Here is a 14,742-nt window from a genome sequence, read left to right as displayed (position 1 = left end):
GACTCGCCTTGAGGATTTGTGATAATTTCTCTTTAGAAGGCAGAGTTGTTTGCTGTTTTGTTGCTGACAGCATAACTCTCTTCAATTTTTTGGAGGGGGGGGGGAGGAGGAGGAGGGATAAGATCCGTGGGTGAAGCTAAACCACTAGTCATGAACACGGGCCAGGGCCTAAGCCGTTCCTTGCCACTCCGTGTCGTAAATGGCATATTGGCAACTTTACGTTTCTCCTCAGATGATTTTAAGTTTCTCTTTTTGCTACTTTTTCTTAACTTGGGCTTTTTGGATTTTACATGCCCGGTACTACGAGATTGGGCATCGGGCTTGGAAGACGACGTTGATGGCATTTCATCGTCTATGTCATGACTAGTGGCAGCAGCTTCAGCATTAGGAGGAAGTGGGTCTTGATCTTTCCCTACTTTATCCTCCAAATTTTTGGTCTCCATTATATGTAGCACAAGATACTGCAGAATGTGTGAACTTGGTAATATTGCAGTACCAATGGACTTATACTGCTGGATTGGTTTTGCAAATTTGGTTATAATTACTTTTTTTTAAAAAATTTTATTTTAATATTTTTTATAATTTTTTTTTTAATTTTTAAAAACTTGGGAATAATGGGGAAATAACTATGGCCTTAGAAGCACAGAGCACAGGACACAGCACCACTGGACTGAACAGGACACAGCACAGGACCCAGCAGCACTACGGAACTCAGCAGGACAGAGCACAGGACACAGCACCACTGGACTGATACTGCAGAATGTGTGAACTTTGTAATATTGCAGTACCACTGGACTTTAACTGCTGAATGTGTGAACTTGGTAATATTGCAGTACCAATGGGCTTATACTGCTGGATTGGTTTTGTAAATTTGGTTATAATTATATATTTTTTTTTAAAATTTTTTTTTTTTACTTTTTTTTAAATTTTTTAAAAACTTGGGAATAATGGGGAAATAACTATGCCCTTAGAAGCACAGAGCACAGGACACAGCACCACTGGACTGAACAGGACACAGCACAGGACCCAGCAGCACTACGGAACTCAGCAGGACAGAGCACAGGACACAGCACCACTGGACTGATACTGCAGAATGTGTGAACTTTGTAATATTGCAGTACCACTGGACTTTTACTGCTGAATGTGTGAACTTGGTAATATTGCAGTACCAATGGGCTTATACTGCAGGATTGGTTGTGCAAATTTTGTGGTAATTAAAAATTTTTTTAATTAGTTTTTGATATTTTTTTAAATAACTTTTTTTTATTTTTTTAAACACAGGGGAATATTGGGGAAATAACTATGCCCTTAGAAGCACAGAGCACAGGACACAGCACCACTGGACTGAACAGGACACAGCACAGGACCCAGCAGCACCACTGACCTCAGAAGGACAGAGCACAGCACACAGCACCACTGGACTGATACTGCAGAACACAGCACAGCACAGCACAGAACTAAACAGCACAGCACGAGATCTACCAGGACAGAGGACCACCTAACACACCCTCCCTCTACCCTGATCAATGCCCGAGTGAAGATGGCGGCGACTAGCGGGGAATTTATAGGATCCGAGTATCGCGAGATCCGACAACGGGATTATGAGTCAGAGCCTCAGTTTCAGATTTGAATTTGGCGCCAATACCCGGATCTGTCTCGGATCCGACTCGGATCGGCAACGTTCGGGTGGGCTCGGATTTCAGAAATCCGAGTGCGCTCATCTCTAGTTTTTTTGTTTTTATTTTAGAAACATAACATGAAAAATATTATCAATGTGTGAAATAATCTGTAATTGAAGGAATATCAGTAACTTACAGTACATCCTACTACATTATTGCACTGAAATAAGATCACAGTGATAGTGAGAGCATTGTATGATGAGATTGCTACTGCATTTGTGCAGGGGGACCAGGATTCCCATGCCACCATAATAACAGCCATGTACTGTCATCACTGGATCCCCAACTCCCTGTCTGTCAGCGATAGTGATAAGGGGGTCAAGTATCAGATCCATGAACAATGCCAAATGGTAGTTAAGCATGTAGTCTATTTCACAGGGCATACAGAGTGTGATTGTGGCAGACCTAGGTCTAAAATTTGCCTTGGCCTCAATTTATGCCTTTGCATGCATGCAAGAAAACTTAATTTGCTGCTTTGTTTATAAAGCTAGGTATACACTATAAGGAAATTCTAACGATTAACACTTTACCAACGATTGGGGGGAAAAAAAGTCATGTGTACACATTACACACGATTTACCTTCAGATCTGTGCTCTTCATCTGCTCCAAGATATGGTCCAACAATGTCACCTCATTGAATCACAAACTGAATTATACTGCCTCTACTGCTCTGTAATAACTATGACATGTGGGTAAAGTCTTACATGAAGGTGTAGATATCTGAGTTCTAATTAATGTCATATATTCAATCAGCATGTGTCCAAGTTAAATCATGTATTCACACTGCATAATGTCAGATATCCCATTCAAATATGATTTAACACAATTCTGTTATTCCTCGGGAGAAGGTGTCTCTTTGATTTACACTCATTCACCCGAGCAGTGCGTGCTCTGTACTAATCACTCACTTCTTAATTCAAATGAAGCTTATCTCAAACTCTTACATTAATGCATAATAATTTATGTATATTACTCTACTCTGTATTTGCGGATCACTGCTTAGTTCAGATGCAGCTTATCTTGAACCCTCCAGTTAGTACATGATAATTTATGTTCACAGTTGTATTTTGTATCGCATGCACCCATCAAGGGTGAGTTGGGATTCGTTTCGATACGCTTCATGAGCTCAGGCTGTAACTTGTTATTACCCATTCTTACATTTGCTACTCACTGTTTAGTTTGGATACAAACTATCCTAGGCTGTTACATTAATGATATTAGTACATGTTCCCAATTAGACATTGTAACACACAGCATTTAGAAATAAGAGGAGTTCTCTTATATATCCTGGGTAAAGTGGGATCTATTTCAGTCCTGTTGGACTGTCTGCAGTGTGGATGTTCGCAACACTGCAAGCTATTATTCAGCCTGTTCTCATGGGGCTGTTTGTGATAGTTTGCAAATGAGATGTCATATTCGTATCTCTCCTCTATAGGAATATTGGTCCCACTTATTTATTAACCCCTGATTTATTCAACTAATGTTATTATCATCTTCCTAGTTTTACATTATCAGCTTGGCATGTCATATACCAATTAAATGTGTGGGATCTCTGGGACAGTTAACAAGTGAAAAGAGGAGCTCCTTGTGTCTGGCTGAGGCTCAGGTGTAAGCGGCAGTCATGAATCATGTGTCAACGCTATGCCAAATGAGTGTCTATTTTTTAAGTCCTGTTAATCAGATTGGCTGTTGGGAGCATTCACATTTAATTTAAGCAATCATTTCATGGAGATGTGGCAGCTGCAAGCTCGGTTCGAACAGTCCCCAGGAGGGATACAACACTGCACTAAAGCAGTATGAATGAAATGAATGAATGAAAGGAGATACTCATTAATTTAATTTAAAATTGAATTTCATTCATACAGCTTTAGTCCAGTGTTTTATCCCTCCTGAGGACTGTTTGAACCGAGCTTACAGCTGCTTCTCCCTGAAATGATTTCTAACTGCGGCAAGAAGGTATTCCACTCAGGTTCAATGTGGCCACTGTCTGCACCTTTAGACCATTATGATGAAACATGAAAGAGGAACAAATGCAATAAATACATTGTGTCACCTTCGGAAATTCATGAAAACTGTATTTTCCCTTAAAGTGTGGCTGACTAGTGATGCAGGGGATCAGTTTTTTCTACTGAATGCACAGTCGGTTAAACGCACCAAGGCCGGTTCCAGCAGCTGCTGCAGTACTTCTACGTCAGACTATAATAATACTCCAGTTCCAGCCAAATTATGGCATTTTTGCTGAGCTAATCAATACAGCAAAAATGATGTATGAATTAACAGCGTCCTCATCTGCCCCGCAGGAACTCTGTGACAGGTGATGGCTGCTGAAATGTCCTTCCATTTGTGGCAAAGTGCATACACACTGCAGATTTGGACCGACATTGTTCATAGCTGAACGACATATTTTAAACAGAACGAACAATCACATCAACGATGATCTGTGCTTTGGAACGATGATCGTTCATCTTTCCAGGGTACACAGTACCGTAATATCGGGCCAATCAAATGATAAATGACTGATGATAAAGTGTGTACCCAGCCTTAGGTTTCAACCAATTAGAGAGCCAATCACTAGATAAACGACCGTTCAGCCTGATATTGCATTAGTGTGTACACTTAGACGATGAATAATAGTCGTTCCAAAAGCACCAACCATCATTGGATTTAATTGTTCAGCAGAAATATAAATCTCGTTCTGCTATGGAACGACATCCTTCCAATCCTGCAGTGTGTATGCACTCACAATCAGGATCTCCATACAGTTTACAGAGTTATGATCTTCTCAGCTGATGGTTTTGACAGTTGAAGAGCAGAGGGTAAATCTTTTAAAACGTGTATATAGTGTATGCATGAAACGGCATGCTGATCAGGACTTTTTTTTTCAGTCGTTAGTAAAATTGTTGTAGATAACATATTGCATTGAAAATTCTGTAGTGTGTACCCAGCCCAAAACAGGTTATTGACAGATGTCACAAAAGGAAGTCTTTAATTGAGTTTCATTCTTTTTGTCAGATTATCGGACCTATGGCATACCTACTGTTCGAACAGATATTGCCCCTCCTCGCTTTCAGAGAGTCAGCGACAGAAATACTTATGGAGATGGGCCTAATGCCTTTGGTTTATTATGGCCATCCATATTTACTCAGCACATGGTGTACAAAAGAGATATTTCCAAATCACGTCCAAAGGAAGAGGTAATATACAAAATAATAAATGAGGTTTTAAACATTTAGATAGTATGATAATGTCATGTAAATTATGTTTTTGTTTCTATAATCAGTAGTAGAGTAGTGGTTTTATCAAAAGTGATGTGTCATTCAGAATTAATTAATGTTTTAATATTTTACTGTTTTAATTTAATATTTTAGGGCTTTACACCCTTTGATAAATATGACCCTAAATGTCTGCCAATTACTTCACCTTTAGTACTTGTAAAGTAAGTTCTAGTGCAGTACTAATAGATATAGTTTATACTGGGCCTCATAATAGAAACATAAAGAAACTTGAAGAATTTAAAGGTAGAAAACTTACTGGAACCTTAGACCCACCCTAGAGCCTACAGATCTGTCTTGTCTACTATTTTGTTATGTGTTTGCTCTTTGCTTTGTTGTTTTATTTTATTTCAGTTAATAATATAGTGTATCTTTATATGCAACCAAATATTATATTGGCTTATCCCACTGCATGATTACACTACTTCTTACCTTCTTACTACCTGAAATGAATACTCCCAACATCCCTTGCCTCTGATGTTGTTGTCTATAGTTTGCTTTTGGATTTTTGTGATCATTAGATTACATACTTTATTCCATTCATCTATTTCTTCTATAAATCACCATGCATTTTTGTACCCCTTCTGTGGTTTCAAATACATTGCTAAAATTGAAATAAGCTATAACTATTGATACACCCTGATTCAACACTTTATTTTGTTTAAGCAAAAAAAAAACACACAAAAAAACCATTTGATTTGTTTAATATGTGATCTCCCAGCAGTAAATTCATACCTCTTGTTTGACTCTAAATAGTTAATAATTATTTATTCCATTAATTTCACTGTGAGACTCACAAGTATATTGTAATCATATTTTTCCCTACTGCCTTTTTTGTTTAGTGAAACTACATTTGCCATTCTCCAGTCACCTGAAATTATAGCTGTCAGCAATTGGTTAAAAATACCAGTAGTATTCATGGATTTGTATACTATCTGGACCTGTTGACTTGATTGTCATTTTCCATAATAGATGAAAAAGAAATTAAGTATAAACAAACACTTTTTCATACAGACACAATGTTAATACAGCACCTGGAGTCTAACAAATGATGGGAGACTAGATCGATATGTAACCATTTAATGTTTAGTAGTTGTGGAAGCTGATAATTTTTGATGTATAAAAAGAAATGGCACAAAGGGGGAAAGGGGACTTAGCAGGGAAGGGGATGTAAGTGATGAAAGGTAAAGGTAGTGTTGGTGGACTTAGATTAATTTTGACGTTCCAGGGGGGAAAGAAGTTATTGTACTGGTTCCAATGGCTCCACACATTGTGGAAGGCAAATCCACTATTATAAAGCACACCAGAGAAGTACTCCATTGAGGAGACAATCTACATTCAGTTCATTAAGGCTTCCTATATTGGGGGGCTTGTTTCTTCCATTACCTCACTATGAAGAGTATTCTCACATTATTTGTATGAGTATTGAGCTTATCTAGATGTTTGCTAAGTGATTTCATCAACCTATTGTTACGTGGCTCAAGCTGCCGCGACTCCCTGTTGGAGCCAGGCCACGTCCCGGCCGTCTCCATGACGACCGAGATGTCACTTCCTAATTCCCCCCGCCATCGCCAAGGCAACGGCTGCGATGTCCTGTTGCTAAGACACACGCCCCGGCTTAAGGGACAGCCGGGCGTGTGCACAAAGTAGCAAAATTAATTAACAGCCTCCTGAGGCTGACTACTACTGCTGTACCATCCTGTTTCTGATTGGCCCTTCTAGGTATATAAGGCAGGGAGTGCTTAGCCTCCCTGCCAGTTATAGATTCTGTTACCTTACTTGTTGACCTGCTCCTTGTGGATATGCCTGTTATTCTGATTGATACCTGTTGTGACCCTTGCCTGTTTATCGGATTCTGCTCATTTGCCTCTTGCCCTGACCTCTGCCTGTTTACCATATTCTGCTCATTGGCCTGTTGCCCTGACCTCTGTCTGTTTACCGGATCACAGTTGGTTGCCTGATTCCGTTTTGTCTCCTGAACTTTAGTATCTTCTCCCAACTATTGAGCTACTGTTTCTGTACACAAGCTCACTCTGTGCTGAGTTTAAGACCTGGGGGCACCCAAGTACCTGTGAGCGTATCTAGCACTACGGGAAAGACGGTTGCTAAAGGTGAAGACCTCTTCTATCTGTTCTGGGAGTTCATGCCAGTACCACCAGCCATAACACCTTTTGAGAAGTAAGATTAATGGTTCAGCTGATATCTAAACATTTCTTACTTAATTAAGTTAATCATCATACTTCAAAACTGAGCTATTAGAAAATAATTCCACCAGATATACATACATGTCCTAATGTCCCCATGGTTTCTCCAGCAAAGTTTGGGGGTACATATTGTGGAGCCTGAAAAGTAATATCTGGTATATATTTTGAAAGCATTTTCTTTTAGTACCACAAAAATTAATACTTTAACTGCTCTTTGTCTGATGCAATCCCAGTCTTTTCCATCTACTGTGATGTTTAAGTCTCTTTCCCAAAGGGTTTTATGTGGTTCAGTTAACTGAAGCTCTGGGCATAGAACCGAATTGTAAACTATAGAAATCATACATTTATAATTTATCGAGTACAGCTATGCTCAAACTGAGTTAGCTGTCTTAATTTAGATGTTTTCATCTGTGTTTGAACAAAGTTTTTAATAAGAAAATTTGGAGAAAAGGTAGTTTGCACAAATCCGTATTGCTCTTGTAAGTCCACAAGGTAAATGAGGCATATTCTTCTAAAATGTTTAATGTCTACTTTGAGAAAATGGAGAAAAAACTTTGGGAACATTGGGTGATGTCAGAGTGGAGTAAGGTGTGAGGTGCATGTTGGTACTTTAAATTACACATTGATATCATCCCAGATTTTGAGCGTAAGCTTGATCCTCAGGATTTCTTAGGCTGAGGCTGGCCTAAGTTTGTTCAGGAGCCGGGGGAACAGAGTCCAGGTGTTCCTCTCTCAAGAGCGGACCGATTTTTCTATTTCAGGACTTGAATGACTTGAGTTTATGTGACTTAGTTGAGGGGCCTTTATGTGTCTCCTGAACAAATTGAGGCCTAGTACCCCTTCCTTGTTGACAATTTTACCAAGAAAGCTCTGCAGATTCTGTTTTTTTTGCCTACTTATATGAAGGTGCTGTGTTTGAAGCAGCTGAAAGATTTGTTTAGGGTTAAATATGGAGAGGGTTTGGAAAGTGGTAGAGTAAGCTAGGGAGAATGCTCACTTTGTGGTTGTTAAATCAAGTTTTTAAATAGTTGGGTGAAATTATAATGAAATAGTTCATAATAGTCTTTGGTTATTAGAGTGCTTATGTACTGAATGGCTTCGGTATTCAGAGAAAATCTTAATTGAGTTTTAACAGTTTTCTTATGTGGCGGGAGGGAGGTTGAGGACATGGAGTGCTAGAGTTTTTGATTTTGTGTTGTTATCTTTGTACCCTAATAAAGAACCATAGGTATCAAGTTTTTGAAAGTGGTTGTGAGGGAAATTTGTAGTTTGGTTATGGTCAAAAGATCGTTTGCCTGCAAAAAATCTTTAATGTTTGAGGTAGATCTTTTTCTGGCTGCCATAGGTTCAGTACATAGGGCATAGAAAAGGGGCGAGAGTGGTCAGCCTTGCTTATTGCATTTCCCAGCTTAAATGTTACTGAACAGCAGCAGCTTTTCATTCATATTAGTCAAAACTTTATAATCTCTCTTGTAATAGTCCCCAAGGAGATATTGTTCATAAGCCAGGGACCAACATTATACTTGTGAGACATTGATTTCCACTATCTCTCAGATGAAAATTAAAACCTAATGGAACAATCTTTTTATACCTGGAAAATTGGAGGAAGCTCAAATTTAACCCATCTGGGAAAAGTCCAAGGCCATATGGCTTTATGATTTACTGTTTTAAAGTTTTTAAAGATATTTGGTTCCCCTAATGCTCCAGACGTTTAACACTATCTGGGATGATACACACTTCTCATCCCAGGCTCTGGAAGATCACATTACTGAAATACACAAAGAAGGGAAGGACCCAACCCAATGTCCCAGCTATAGGGAAATTCATCTTGAATAGACTAAAACTCATTTTACCAAAAATCATCCACTCAGACCAGGTTGGCTTTGTCCTGTGACTGGGGCAACACAAACAAGCTTATCGTACTGATCCATTTACCTTCACGATTAACCAACCCATCTATAATACTGTCTACTGATGCCAAAAAGGACTTTGACAGAATATATTAAACATTAGTTTAATGCCTGCAGGGTCACATGGGATTGGATCCAACAATTGAATGCCTTCTTGGCATCTAATGTGAAAATGATCAAAGGTAGTTTTAGTTAATATGGTGAATGAGATAGATTCAGGTGTGCATGCAGGGGGGGTTCCTGTTCCCTCGAAAAACCCCCCTTTCAAGGATGACGAAAAAACATGTATCAACATGCAAAACACTTGCCCACTGTACAGCACTGTGGACGCTTATCTGACAGCTCCACGGGTGCTGTATATTCTAGCACTGGGAAAATAGAGCTGCTGCGCATGCGCAGTCGCAGCAGCTACTCCAAGGAACAGCCAGCCAGTGCTGCACCGGCTTTTAGGTGAGTTGAGAAAGTGTGATGCATGGAGAGTGTGTGATGCAGGAAGGGGGGGGGGTTATGTGATGCAGGGGGCAGGGGGAATGTGTGGTGCTTTAATGTGAAGCAGGGTCGGGGAAAGAATATGATGCCGGGGGTTTGTGATGCAAGGGGTGGGGTGTGATGGGGGTGTGATGCAGGGACACAGAGTGGCATGAGAGGCACGGTGTATATATAATGTATATACACATTGGGCCTGAGTCATTAAGGAGAGCAAAGCATGAAAAAGGAGTAACATTTGCACCTGGGCAAAACCATGTTGCATTGGAGGGGGAGGTAAATTTAAAATGTGGTGACAGATTTATAGTTGGGGTAGGGCATGTCCTAGATCAACTGTAAATTTCAGTGTAATAATAAAGCTATTAAGTATTCGTGTGCTAGATGAATAAACAGCCAGTATTTAACTTATGTGCAAAATAATAAAGTAATTTGCACACCACAAGGTATATAGGTTGCTTCTCTGCATATATCTTATATATATATATATGCAGATAAGCAACCTATATTCCTTGTGGTGTGTATTCATTATGGTGATGGGCTATCACTAACACACTGATCTCATACCTGTTTTTTTCTCTCTTAATGCTTACCAACTGAACTTATACCTGTGGTCCTTAAGGATCGTCCAGGAAAATCGAAGTATTGAACTGTCTTGAACTATATTATTATTCCACTGAACTTGGGTTATATACCCCTGGTAACGCACCTTATTGCGCCATATCCTGTACTTTATACACATATATATATATATATATATATATGTCAAGTTGCGCACAAAGGATGAGTGGATCCTGCTGTCTCAGCTAGTATTGGCTAGACTTCACCCAGAGGCGCGGAGTCTAACAGAGCGGAAGGTATTCACCAGGGATCCCCGCAAGGAGATTTGGGCTTAGCGGCTTCCACCCTGCAGGTTTCGGCCCTCTAGGGAAGTTCCCAGTGAGACAGAACAAGGTAGAGTTACGGCAGAGGTGTCGCGTTTTTTTGTCAATTCTTTTAGACCAGATGTCAAAATTTGGTGCAGAGTCATCTGCATCATTCCTGGGTGTCTTGGGAAAGCGAAGGTTTTTCCTAGCAGTAGTTGAGTGAGAAACTGAAGGTGGAGACGCCGCCCTGTCAAGTAATACTTGAGCTGTCATCTTGCTCACCAGGAGCTCCTTGCATCTCTTCAGATCTAGGTCAGTTGGAAAAAAAGGAAGACATAGGTCTTAAACCGAGGATCAAGCACAGTCGCCAAAATGTAGTGATCCAATTTCAAGATTTTGATAACTCTCTGATCCTGGCGAAGCGAATAAAGTACTTAATCTACAAGTCCAATATAATTAGCGGAATGGCTTTGTTTCATCTCCTCCTTCAGTTTCTCAAGCTGCTTTTCCAAAAGTCTAATTAAGGGAATCACTTGGCTCAAGCCAGCGATGCCTGAACTCACTTTACAGGTGACTACTTTGAATGGTTTCAGCACCTTGCACAACACGGAAAATATTCTCCACTACACTTGACTAAAATACATCCCCCCTCCTTTCCAAATGTCATGGCTTATGGAGTAAGCGTGGATGGCTTTTTGCTGTTCCTCCATCCTCCGAAGCATATACAGGGTGGAATTCCAGCTTGTTACCATCTCTTGCTACAGTTGGTGGCAAGGCAAATTAAATTGCTCTTGTAGCTGCTGCAATCTCTTAAATGCTGTTGCCAAATGCCGGAAATGTCCAGATATTTTACGGGCCACAGAAAGCATCTCCTGCACGTCCCTGTCATTTTTTAAAAAGCTCTGCACCACCAAGTTTATTGTGTGAGCAAAACAGGGAATGTGATGGAATTCACCCAGCTGTAATGCTCTGACAGTATTGGTGGCCTTATCAGAAATTACATATCCTGAGGAGAGTCCAAGCGGGATAAGCCATGTTGCAATGACATCCCTTAGTTTTTGTAACAGATTGTCAGCTGTATGCCTCTTAGTGAAGCCGGTGATACACAGAGTAGCCTGCCTCTGACAAATGTGACGTACTTAGATACATGCTGCTGCTGTTCCTGCTGGTGAAGGTGAATCGACAACTCAGTGGGCTGTCACAGTTATATAATCTTTAGTTTGCTCAGTTTCGCTTGTCCACATATCTGTGGTTAAGTGTACAGTGGGTAAAATGGCATTTTACAGCTCAATAATAACATTTTTACGAACCTTCTGGTAGAGGTGAGGAATAGCTTTTCTACTGAAATGGTGTCATGATGGAATTTGGTAACGGGAACATAAGACCTCAAGTAACTGTCTAAAACCAACTGCATTAATAGTGGATATTGGACGCAGATCTAATACGAGCATAGTCACCATGGCGCCTGTGATCCGCTTTGCGACTGGGTGACAGCTTTCATACTTACTGCCTCTTGCAAAGGATTGTTTAACAGTCAATTGTTGTAAACTACTAGTAGTCTTCTTCTTGGTCTGCTTCTGGGATGAGATTTAACACTGGAGCTATGGAGCTCTCCTGAATGTCACTGATTACTTTGTTTAACACTGCTACCACACTCCACTTTCAATTCTCTAACTTTGCCCACCCAACTGCTCTACACTCTATGCTACTCCTTCTGTATCCATCTCTCAAATGGCACTAGATCGCCGTGGAGGGCGGTATTTATAGATTCCAAAACTCCCGAGATCCAACGACGTCACAATGACGTTTTGCCTGATTTTCGAATCCGAAAAAGCGCAAAACTACCGAGCTGACTCGGCTTGGTACTCGGATTCCCTAAGTTCGGGTGTGTTCATTTTCCGTGGAACCGAGCCTGAGCATCTCTAATGGTAACTAGAACTTATGTTTTCTCCACTGGACATAATGCCTTGATTTGTGAGAACTAAATATAAGAGAGTATCCTTGCGTGTAGGTTTCCTAACTAAATTGCTTGAGAGACACCATACACAAGCAGTCCAGGGGGTAAGTGTATTAAACTGCAGATTTTGCAAGTCGCCGATATTTGGTGACTTTGCAGGGGACATTTAAAATGGCAATATCTTACATCATCATCTATTTATTTATATAGCGCCACTAATTCTGCAGTGCTGTACAGAGAACTCATTCACATCAGTCCCTGCCCCATTGGAGCTTACAATCTAAATCCCCAAACATACACACACACAGACAGAGAGACTAAAGCCATTTTAATTGCAGCCAATTAACCTACTAGTATGTTTTTGGAGTGTGGGAGGAAACAGGAGCACCCGGAGGAAACCCACGCAAACACGGGGAGAACATATAAACTCCACACAGATAAGACCATGGTCGGGAATTGAACGCATGACTCCAGTGCTGTGAGGCAAAAGTGCTAACCACTAAGCCACCGTGCTGCCCGTATGTCTATAACGGCAAGTTTTGCCTTTAAAGACATTGCCGTTTTAAATCTCCCATGCAAAGTGGCCGAATATCGTCAATTTGCAAAATCCACAGTTTAATACATTTACCACCCCATGATTGTCACTGCTACTGGCAGATTTAGCAATTGGCAAATTCCAAACCACATCAGGTGTATTGATATTGTATATTGTATCCCACAAGTATCACCTTTCATTGACATCACAGTGATTTCCTCTATTAATAAACTATTGCGTGCCCCCCTTCCAACTCCCAATCTGCCCACACCTTTTAAACATTCTTCCCTGTAGCACAGCATGGTTTGGCCAAGGTGCAAATTTGCATATTCTAGCACTTAAAACCATACTCTTTTTAATATCTTTACGTGTACACCGAGATCTACCATCTTTTAAAAAAAAATGTATTCTGAACTTGCTACCAAAGGAAAGCTCCATTTGTCAAACAAACAATATAAAATTTGCTTTGGTAGACTAAAAATACATACATGTAGAGAGTCAGAGGATCATTATAGTATTTTTTAAACAAAGTGGCCAATATGTGAATACAGAGTGCCCGGCCACCCCAATCAATAGTTGGTTGAATAGATGTTAATCAGGAGTGGAGTAAAAGGCAGACCGTGAGCAAATAATACTCGGGCCCTATAGAATCCAGATATTTGTAGCTAAATTGTACATAGATCCGGGGGTAAATGTATCATACTCCGGTTTCTTCAACTCGCGGGAGTTCGGCGAGATGACAGCTAAAATTTAAAGCGGCGTGGCCTTGTAAAGGCAAGTTTCCCTTTACAAGGCAGCGCCGCTTTAAATTTTAGCTGTCATCTCGCCGAACTCCCGCGAGTTGAAGAAACCGAAATATGATAGATTGAGAGCAGAGAGACCGGGGGGTAAATCTAAGAAGCCATGTATGGGCCTTTGGGTATGGCATTCATATTTGTCTTATTCTTCAATAAACTAAAGACACTGGCCTAATGTGAATTATAAATACAGCCCAGTTATATATAGGAAGTCTCCAGAAATATTTTAAATATTAAAGCATGTGAAAAATTATCTTATTTTTTAGATTGCAAAGATACTACGCAATACTGGTGTTAATATTCCAGATAACACTTTTGAAGAACTGTGGCGCATGGCTTCAAAGATCCATCCAAAAGGAGAAGTTTCTCTTGAAACAATAAGAAATCTGCTTGATGATATGCAGGCAACTCCAATGTAGATTTACTTTCTTGAATTGAAATGTCATTCACTTAAATTGAAAATAAACTGATGAGCCATTGTAATACATTTGTTAATGATAAATTACTGTTTTTGTCTATGTTAAATTAATTTAAGTCTAGTAGTTGTAAATTCTAAAGTTGTATTACCCTATTTATACACAACACAACAATTTAATGAAGTGTCATATACAGAAGAGAGAATAGTGCCTTCACAGTTATTAATAAATGTGAAAGTCACATTTCCAGTATAAAATATAATTAAGTAAAAACACCTTCACATCTGTCCAATGGAAATCTTCTTTCCTGCAGTAAATCAAATGGAAATTTCAATTACCGGTAGGTAATACAAATATTGCCATGGCAATGCAATCAGCCAGTCAGGAGCAGCTAAAGAGTGCTGGTGATAGTCACCTTCATCACTGTACATCATTGCCCTAGCTTTCTTGTTCTTGGAAAAGATACACAGTATCATAGTAGTAATCAATGCTAAATTAAATTTTCCTAAACCTTTTGGGGCTTGTTATACTGGTGTGCAAGCACTTATATCATCAGAAGGAAAATTTGAAGTATATGGGACTAATAGAAAACTCTAGCTAATAACAATGTTAAAAGATTGAC

The 14,742-nt window shown here is 39.8% G+C and overlaps 1 protein-coding gene across 1 annotated transcript in view; it reads left to right on the top strand.

The window, feature by feature from the left end:
- EFHB (EF-hand domain family member B) overlaps nt 1-14,199 on the top strand; it is a 46,947-nt gene extending 32,748 nt beyond the window's left edge. Inside the window, exons 12-13 of the mRNA XM_075211265.1 lie at nt 4,693-4,874; nt 13,971-14,199. Of these exons, the coding sequence (XP_075067366.1) occupies nt 4,693-4,874; nt 13,971-14,123 (335 nt within the window). The 3' untranslated portion in view covers nt 14,124-14,199. The remainder of the gene's footprint in view (nt 1-4,692; nt 4,875-13,970) is intronic.
- The last annotated feature ends 543 nt before the right edge of the window (nt 14,200-14,742 follow it).

This window comes from Mixophyes fleayi, chromosome 5, assembly GCF_038048845.1.
Source record: "Mixophyes fleayi isolate aMixFle1 chromosome 5, aMixFle1.hap1, whole genome shotgun sequence".
Taxonomy (NCBI): domain Eukaryota; kingdom Metazoa; phylum Chordata; class Amphibia; order Anura; family Limnodynastidae; genus Mixophyes; species Mixophyes fleayi.
This window is presented reverse-complemented; position numbering and strand designations above follow the sequence as displayed.